This window comes from Bos indicus x Bos taurus, chromosome 6, assembly GCF_003369695.1.
Source record: "Bos indicus x Bos taurus breed Angus x Brahman F1 hybrid chromosome 6, Bos_hybrid_MaternalHap_v2.0, whole genome shotgun sequence".
NCBI lineage: Eukaryota > Metazoa > Chordata > Mammalia > Artiodactyla > Bovidae > Bos > Bos indicus x Bos taurus.
Genome location: NC_040081.1, coordinates 116226208 through 116235375, shown reverse-complemented (window position 1 = coordinate 116235375; position 9168 = coordinate 116226208). Strand labels below are relative to the sequence as shown.

General features: G+C 69.6%; 1 protein-coding gene across 1 annotated transcript; it reads left to right on the top strand.

The window, feature by feature from the left end:
- Positions 1–419: 419 nt before the first annotated feature.
- Positions 420–7221, top strand: LOC113894661 (translation initiation factor IF-2-like). The gene is made up of 12 exons (XM_027545320.1): positions 420–517; positions 788–991; positions 1288–1414; positions 1572–1723; positions 1826–1921; positions 2302–2441; positions 4753–4851; positions 5007–5083; positions 5700–5857; positions 5960–6004; positions 6503–6543; positions 7139–7221. The coding sequence occupies exons 1-12, from the start codon at positions 420–422 to the stop codon at positions 7219–7221; spliced, it is 1320 nt and encodes a 439-aa protein (XP_027401121.1).
- Positions 7222–9168: the final 1947 nt, after the last annotated feature.

Below are 9168 nucleotides of genomic sequence, written 5' to 3'. Positions count from 1 at the left end.
AGTGGTGGGGATTTCCAGGAATTGGGCCACTGCCCACTTTCTGACCTTCGTGGCGCCTGCAGCCATGTCACACTTAGCTTGCTGATATTCTGAGGCTCAGGTCTAGCGGGAGTCCGCTCTTCTGCCATCTTGGACCCATTTGTTTCTGACCAGTGGCCTGGCCCTCCTCTCCCGTTTCCGTGAGCGGGTGGGTGAGGCTGCGCCCCGTGTGGTGGCCCAGTCCCCACAGGGGGTGCCCCCTCCTGTCCTTCTTCCTCATGCCCTGCTTCCTGCCTGTCTACCCACCATGTGCGCACTCCCGAGCGGGGCCACTGGCAGGCCCCCGGCTGCAGCGCTGGGACGGGGGCAGGGCGGCTGGGTCATGAAGGGAACAGGAGCCTGAGACCCAGAGCCGGGCCAGGCCTGGCAGACTGGCCACCATGAGCGCAGGGCGGGACACCGACCTCACATGCTGTGTGCCCACTGGGTCTTTGCCAAGACAGGGCATCAGCGAGGGCCCATCCTGGCAGGAGCCACGGTGTGGGCAGAAGCTGGGGGGTGGGAGGGGCGGGGAGGGGGAGGGTCCCCAGAGCACCACAGTCACAGCGAGTGGGCCCGAGAGGTCCCCCCAGACGGGGCGCCCCTCCCCGTGTGCCTGGCCCGGGGGTGATCCCCAGACGGGGTGGGGCCCCGGGGCTCCTGTCTGTCCACGCCTGCCCCCTCCCAGGGCCCAGGGCCGGGTCCCCGACAGCTCCAGCGGGCAGCAGCGGTGCCTGGGGCCGTGAACTCTGGGTAGACCCCCGTCCAGACCCCCACCCGCCGCCGCTCAGCCCGTGGTGCCCGGCCATCAGCAGGCGTGTGACCCTGAGGCCGGCGCCACACGCTCAGCCGTTGGCTCTTCAGTTCACGAGCACCTTCCCGGCTCCACACGCTCTTCCTGGCCCTGGGCTCAGCAGGGACAGACCCGTCTAGTCACTGCCCTGGTGGAGTCAGCCTTCTGGCTGGGGGTCAGGTAGGGGAGCGGAGAATGAAGGAATGAATGGGCAAACGCAGAGCTCGTCGGTGGGGGTGACTGCGGCAGGGGGTGGGCAGGGAGGCAGGGCTGCAGCTGCCTGTGGGGGCTCCCGGGGCCCCTCCAGCCAGCGAGGTCCAGCCACTTCCTCCCAGCGACTTGCCCACCCCTGCACACCATGCTGGCTCCCCACCCACCAGCCTTCCCGGCCTGGGGTGCCCACTGTCCATGCAGGCCTGCTGGGTAGAGGGTCCTTGGTGCCCCATACCCTGGCCAGGCTCTGCCCCTTCTTGAAGCACAGGCAGGTCCCTCAGCCTCTCCCAGCTGTGGGAGGTCATGGGCCAACGACCCACAGGCTCCTCTGAGCCTGGCAGACAGCCTCCCACCATAATCCATCCCCACGCCATGGGCCGGGATCACCAAGTGGGTCCTCCTGCCCCGAGGAAGGGCGGCCTCTCACACGAGCTCCACGCTGGGCAGGCATCAAGGAACCAGAAACACATGTCCGGCCAACTCAGTGTCCCCGTACTCCTATGTCCTGCATCCAATCCTCGGGCTGATCTCCCCTCTGCTCCGTGAGGGCCCCGCCGTGGGCCGGCCTGGGGGTCCAGGCTTCCTAGAGGAGCGGGTGTGCCGGGAGGGGGCCTCTCTCCTGAAGGCGGCACCTGAAGCCCCACCTGCCCCTGCCAGGAGGGTCTCAGGGTGCCGGGTGAGTGCCGCGGGGCCGGGCGGGTGAGGCCGGGTACCTGTCCCAACGTGCCCACCGTGCTCCCCACTCCAGGTGCTGGCGCAGCCGCCTGCAGGGAGCATGATCTCACCCCCCCCACCCTGCAGGGCGGGCTGCACAGGGCCCACCCCACGGCGAGGAGACTCGCTCACGGTCACGCCCCAACCCGCGCTGGTCACACGCCCTCCTCCACTTCCTGGGGGGTGGGCTCCGAGCCCACGTGTCCTCATGCAGACGGCGACCACCAGGCCGGCCCGACGGGGGAGCCCAGGGTGGACATAGCGGGCAGCAGAGATGGGGCACCCAGTGGTGCCAGGGCCGGCGAGTGGAGGGACCGGTCTTGTCCAGTCTGAATCCCGGAGGGGAGGCCGCGGGGCCTGGGCAGAGGGAGGCCAGGAGAGGGAGCCAGGAGGGGGAGCCAGGAGGGGGAGTCGGGGGGTGCCCAGGAGGGGGGTGCCCAGGAGGGCGGGCACACACAGTTGTTGCTGCCTTGCGCCCTCTTGCCAAGCAGGAAGTGCCGGGGGCTCTCCCCGCGGGCTGCTGGCCAGGCCTCCCCGCGCTTCTGGGAACCCCCTCCCCGCAGGCTTGGGGAGCAGGAATGTACCCTCGCCCTGGCCCAGGCTTGTCTGGCCCCCGGTGCCCCACCGGAGCCTGACACACCCTCCCCGGCCAGGGACGGCCTGGGGAGGCAGCTTCTGGAGGAAGTCGTCTTGGGCCTTGCCGGTAGCCAGACCAGGGGGAGGCCTGGGGTCAGGACACGCGGGGGGCCGCGCTAGGGCCGGGCTGCGGCCACGCTGGGGCTGCGCTGGGGCAGGAGCGGGGGACAGGGTGCCAGGGCCCAGGGCAGGGCTTCCTCAGCCGGCCCCTCCGCCACGCGGGCCGTGGACCCCCTCAAACCTGGACCCCAGTGCTCAGAGGCCTCGCTGCCCCAGGGCTGTGGTTCTCAGGGGAGCCTGCCCCCGAGTGCTGCCCCCACAGCTGCACTTTCTGGGGAGCCTCGGGGTGGGGGGAAGCAGAGGCTTCTCAGCAGGTGCTGGTCAGGACGCTGACCCCTGGGCCAGGCCACACAAGACGAGGGCAGGGCTGCGGGGACCCTGCGGGGAGGCCCCGGGTGACCGCGCCGGGCTGGGAGGGGCGGCGGCCGCAAGGTGGATACCAGGGACTGGGGCCCCTGACCCCCACGGCCCTGGGTTAGGAGCGGGGTGACACGGCCCCGCCAGACCCGGACAGACTGTCTGTCCCACTCGCATCCAGCCTGCCCCACTGGGACAAGGGCTCCTCCCGATGGAAGAGCAGCCTCAGGGAGGGCAGGCAGGGGCCCCCTTGGGCCAGAGCCTGTGGTGCACTCTGGGGCCCACTCGGCCTGGGGCCTGTCCTGGGGTCCTGGGTCGGGTCTGGGGGGCCAGCCTGCTGCCCCTTCCTCTCCTTGAGGGGCTGTGATGGGGAGTGGGGGCAGGGACCTGTGGCTCCCTTGCAGCACCGAGGGGAACAGCAGAGGGAGGGTCAGAGAGGCTCCTTGGAGAAGGAAGGGCCCCCAGGGCTCGCCCAGCGCACACCTGCCCCATGGGCTCCACCAGCAGGGGCCGCCGTCTCTGGGGGCTTTGTTGGGCAGGTCTCAGGCCCTGGACGCCTGGAATCTGTGGTTTGCGGAGGCACCTGGGCTGCAGGTGGGGCTGGCACCATGCACCCCAGACCCACCCTGGGCCACACACCCTCCCTGGGGGCCAAGATGCCCCTAGAACCTCCCAGGTGGGCTACTTGGGGAAGAAGGGCCCCATCCCGCCAGGGAGGCTCCCCGGGGTGGGGGAATGAGGCCTGGAGGATGAAAAAGCAGAAGGGAAGGGGTGCTCCTGGGGAGGATGAAGTTGGGGTCTCATGTCCACCACTCAGCAGGCCACCCTCCCCAGGGAGGACAGGGCCCCTCTGGCCGGGGGCAGCAGCCCGGGGCAGCCGCAACCCAGCGGGCTCAGAGCTGCCATCCGTGCGTGCGATGCCCCGGCCCCACGTCAGAGCAATCTGGTTTCATAACCAGCCTGGATTCCTCCCCAGTCAAGGAAGGAGCAGAAAAACCCAATATATTTTAATTATATCTTTGAGGGCCACGGGCGCAATCGTTTCCAGATGGGGACCCCGCTGATGGCCGCTCCGTGCTGGGCCTGGGGTGGGGGGTGGGGGCCAGGCCCCTCTGGGTGACGGTGACCCCTGCAACCCAGGGCTCGCTGCCCACTCCCTGCCCAGCTGGGAGCAGCCATCGTTGGTCATGACTTCCGTTCTGCAGACGGGGAGGCTGGGGCTTGGACCTGCTGGGCCGCAAAGCCTGACGCGACAGCCAGTTACCTGACCTGGGGGCCCTTCCAAGCTGTGAGGGTGGCTGGCCCAGGCCCCAGAGGGGGCGAGCAGGAACCCGTGTGTCAGGGCCGGGGGCCCACTCGCCAAGGGCCCGGATCAGGAGGGGCCTGGACCACGCTGCCCGGGAGAGAGCCGTCTCCCAGACCCTGTCCGGCCCCTGCCAGGCAGGGACGCACCCAGCAGGGGCTGGACAAGGCCTGGGGTGGTCAGGACCTGGCCGAGGACACTGATGGGCAGCTGGAGGCCCTGTTTTCCCCTCTACACACACACACACACAGACCCAGCCCCCAGGAGCAGCACACGCGTGGGGTGGACCACGGATGAGGAAGGTCAGTGGGCGGTCAGTAACGTGGTTTCCAAAGTCCACCCCTGATGAGGTGTGCCCGCTCAGCCTCCCTGGCTCTGCCCGCGGATGCAGCAGTCCTGTCTGCCTGGGACCCCCCTCTGCCCTCTTGCACATCACCCACCTCAGCCCTGCTCAGAGGGCAGGGCGGCCACAGGCCCCCGCATGGTGAGGCGGGGATGGGCCAGACGGCAAGGGGCCTTGAGGGGCCACAATCTCACGTTTGCCTCTGTGTCCGCCTGGGGACCCCATCACCTCTGAGGAGGAGATGGTGGGAGGAGGGTGTGAGGGGCAGCCCTGTGCCTCCGGGGCGTTGGTGACGGCCAGGCTGGCCGGCGCCAGGAGGCAAGCCGGCCATCAAACCTGGGGGCCTGGAGCCAGTGCCGCAGGTCTTCCCTGGCCCTGCCAGCGCCCGGCCTCAGTGGCCTGCCTGCCGGCAAGGTGGGCACCAGGCAGAGGGTCCCCTCCGGAGTGTCCAGGGCTCGGAGGGCTGGTGGCGTCCCGGGGGACCCTGGCATCCTGGGCTTCTGCCTCGGCCTCCCCTGCTCCAGCTGCCGGGGGAGGCGCCGCCCTGACCCCCACTTTCTGCCCCCTAGCCTGGCCCATCTCCTCACAAACTGCCCCAAACCCCAGAGGGTGGGCGGGCTTGGCCCCAGCCAGGCTCCACTGCCCAGTAAGGAGGCCAGGGACTCAGGAAGACCACGTGAGGCTGCCCAGGAGATGGTGCCCGCCCGCTCAGTGACCTCGGGGTGAGCTGGGGGAGCGGAGGCTGGCAGGGTTGAGGCGGGGGCCCGTGCCAGGCTCTGGGGCCCCCGCCGCAGACATGACATCATCCTTCGGCCCTGTGCCCGCTGGGAGCAGCGGCAGCGGGGAGGGTTCCTCGGGGCCCACTGAGGCAGGCAAGGCGCTCCCCACCCCCTGCTTGCCCACCGATGGCCCCAACTCTGCTCCAGGATCCCGGGGCCGGAAGCCCCAGCCACGCGGAAACTCTCCCCTCCCAGCGTTTCCCTCTCCGGGACCCCCATGCTCCACCCCCAAGGCTGCCAGGCCCAGGCAGGTGCCCAGCCACCCTCTCCGTGGGCGGGTGGATCAGGCCAAGCGCTCTCTCCCCTGGGACTCCTGCCGCCTTCCTGGCGGCTCCGAACAGCGCACTCGCCCCATGTGGGGCTCCAGGATTCTGGGAGACACGCTTCCATTTCTGGGCTCGTCCTCCAGGGACTCAGCCCTCCACCCACCGTCCACCCGCCGCACCGAGTGCCCACCAGCCGCTCCTGCCTCCTCGCCTGCAGTGCGTGCTCAGCCGCCTGCACCCGCCCCCCTGCGCCCCTACTGTGGCCTCGCGGACCTACCGAGTCCCCCGGCTCCCCACCCGCTCCTCTGCCAGCCATACCCCACCTCACCACGGGACCCAACGTCCATCGAAGGCTTCCCGGGGCCCTCCGTCCACGTGACAAACACCTGCTGACCGCACGCTGCGCTGTCCCTGGGGCTGGGAGGAGCTGACACGGTGGAGCGACTTGCACTTTCATCCTCTGACCTTGCACCACAGGGTCACAGGCATGGCTGGGGACCAGCGCTTCAGCCCTGGGGGGAGGTGGGCGGTGGGCTTCCCCAGGCAGACGGCAGGTGTCGGGCGAGATTTTGGGGGCCAAGACCAGGGGGGAACGTGGTGAGAGCCAGTCCTGGGACGCACACACACACGGGGAAAGCCTGGGACCCCGAGGAGGAAGCTGAGGGAGGGAGACTTGCCTCGGGACGGCTGGGCCGGGTCAGGGATGGAGACGCATCCCTCTCTGTCACAGGGCCCCGGGGCAGGCCTGAACGAACCCATCCGGCCTGGGCCTGCCTCAGGGCCATGGGGTGGGGGAACCTCACAGAAGGCTCCAGCCAGGATAAAGGGGGCACAGACCCCCCCACCTAGTCATGCAGCCTGGGGTTCCGGGAAGGCCGGGCTGGGACAGGCCTCGGCAGGATGGAGGCAGCAGCAGGCGCGGGCTGAGCGTCTCGAGAGCGCCCCCCCAACCCGCTCCGCCCACCCCGGGGGCTCGAGGGCTGACACGTCCACCCGCAGCCTGCTCCCCCTGCACCGCAGGCCTCTGGCCTCCGCCACTGCCGCCCGGCTCCAGCCAGGCCGTGAGAGAGAGTCAATTTGAAGGTGTCCCTCCCAGATGGATTGTGAGGGGGCTAGCTGAGGGCGGCTGCCTCCTCCCCTCCTCTCGGGAGCACTCGGAGGCCCAGGAGAGGGCCGGACACCTGGGGTCCCCACCCCCCGCCGCCCAGGGCGCACCTGGGCTGGGGCCGCCCGTCCCGGACCGCGGGGCACCCTGGGGGCTGCAGAGTGGACACGTGCTGGGCCGGGGGCAGGCAGGGTGGGCAGGCTCTTCTCGGCCTCCCTGACCCCCGGCCTGCACAAGATGGAGCCAGAAAAAGAGGCCAGGACTGAGGAGGCCGACCCCAGAACACACCTTTGCCAGAGATGGGACTGAGCGCAGAGCGACCGGAGTCCCAGGATGGGAAGCGGGGTCCTGGGCGCAGCTGTAGCCCAGCCCCATGTCTCCCCATGAGCACTGGCAGGAGGGCCAGGAGGCCTGCCCCCACCCTCACACGTCCCCCAGGCACAGGGGTCTCCCTGGGGAGAAGGGGTCACACACGGGAGCCCTCCCCGCTGGCAGGCCCTCCAGGGGTCCCTGACCTGTGGAGCCCACCCCACCAGCCTTTTCACCCTCAGGCCACCGGAGGCCCTGGGTGCCCACCTTCCTGGCCCCTGCACCGTCCCCCGCCCCTTCCCCATCTGACAACAAGGAGAGATAACCTGTTGGAGCCACACATGAGCTTCCCCGCCCAAGGCCCTGATTAGCAGCAAATCCCAGGAAGTCCCCGCCCCATCCTGAAACCCCATCTGACCAGGCTCAGCCCAGGCGGAGATCCCACCCATCCGGGGCAGGCCCAGAGGGAACGGTGCCCACTTCAGGGGTGCGGTGCCTGCAGGGCCCATGGCACCCCCACTCCGAGTTGGCTCTGGAAAAGCAAAAGCTTCCCTGGGGGCACCCGCTAACTGGAGACCAAAGGGGGATCCCAGGTCCTGATGTGGCTGGAGCAGTGCCCCACAGGTGCCCAGTGGTGAGAGGTCAGTGCCCCGTAAGTGCCCAGTGGTGAGAGGTCAGCACCCCATAGGTGCCCAGTGGTGAGAGGTCAGCACCCCATAGGTGCCCAGTTGTGAGAGGTCAGCACCCCACAGGTGCCCGGTGGTGAGGGTAAGTGCCCCACAGGTGCCTGGTGGTGAGGGTCAGCGTCCCATAGGTGCCCGGTGGTGAGAGGTCAGTGTCCCACAGGTGCCCAGTGGTGAGGGTCAGCACCCCACAGGTGCCCAGTGGTGAGAGGTCACTGTCCTATAAGTGCCCAGCGGTGAGGGTCAACACCCCACAGGTGCCCGGTGGTGAGGGTCAGCACCCCGTAGGTGCTCAGTGGTGAGGGTCAGCGCCCCACAGGTGCCCAGTGGTGAGGGTCAGTGCCTCACAGGGGCCCAGTGGTGAGGGTCAGCGCCCCACAGGTGCCCAGTGGTGAGGGGCAGTGAAGATGCTGATTTATGGTTTCCTGTGCCCCCTCTGCCCTGGTGCCCTCCCAGGGTCTCCCCAAGGCTGGACTCCTCCTTTGAAGTGGTGGGGGGCTATGCAGAGAGAGCGCGGGGCCCTGAAGGCAGAGCCCCCTCCCTGGAGGTGGGACAGAGATCAGCCCCCCCCAGGAGGCCGAGAGGAGGGCGAGGCCCCTGGGGTGGGGGGCGGGGAGACACTGGGAGCAGCAGAAAGGTCAGCGAGGGGCTCGTGGACCGACCCCCACGGCCTTCGCTAAGTGAAGGGGCCCTCCGCCCACACCGGCCAGCTCCTCGGGCCCTGTGACAGCACCCCCAGCTCACAGCGGAGCTGACTGTGGGGCTGGAAGAGGGCTGGGGGTAAGCGGGCCAGGTCAGCCCCGACCTGGGGCCTTCTGCCTGCAGAACCGCTGGGGGCCCCAGGCCGGGTGTCCTGGCTGCAGTCGTCCTCAGGAGGGTGCCAGGGGTACCTGGGCACTGGAGGCTCCACGGCAGGGGAAGGTGGGCAGGGGCAGACCCCTGGACCTCAGCGGAGGGCTTTGAGCCTGGCCAGGGGGCACAGGGCCGGAGGGGGGGTGGTTCACAGTGACCGCAGGGCGTGGCGGGAGTGGCCCTCTGTTGGCCAGGGGGATGCGTGGGGCGCCAACAGACAGATGACTTAATCACAGGCTGGCTTTGTCCCTGGGCGTCCGCCCCCTGTCTGGGTCCTCCGCCCGCCGCACGCCCCCACCCCAGCCTGGCTCCTAGCAACCTTCAGTGGAGCATGGGCAAATGCGGGGGGCTGGGGGCTCGCCGCCATGGGCCTGGGAACAGCCCAGGGGTGGCCTGGGGGTGCGGCCAGGGTGGATCCGTCCCAGGCTGGGCCTGGGGGCTGCCCGCCTGGCCTGGCCCGTGCCAGCCCCCAGGGAGGGCGTCCTGGGAGCGGCTCTGGGCTGGCACCCTGGCAGAGGAGGCGCCAGGGCTGGGGGGCTTTGTGTGCCGTGCCCCTCACTTCCTGGGCCCCCACCCAGCCGGTCCTGTCAGACTCTTAGAAAGTGAGACAAAGGCCCGGGAGGCCCCAGGAGGGCTGGGACACAGGCAGGAGATGGGGTTTTAATGACTGACTGTAACGGTGGGGCCACAGGCAGCCGCTTAACCCCGTCGGGCCCTCGCCCGGGGCTGCCCACGCT

Excerpts from the sequence above, each read along its gene's own strand:
- LOC113894661 (XM_027545320.1), top strand. The coding sequence starts at position 420 with ATGAGCGCAGGGCGGGACACCGACCTCACATGCTGTGTGCCCACTGGG. Across the intron at positions 2,442-4,752 it reads AGTCGTCTTGGGCCTTGCCG|GAGGCAAGCCGGCCATCAAA; the intron begins GTAGCCAGACCA and ends GGCCGGCGCCAG. Across the intron at positions 5,858-5,959 it reads TCCCGGGGCCCTCCGTCCAC|GGTCACAGGCATGGCTGGGG; the intron begins GTGACAAACACC and ends CTTGCACCACAG.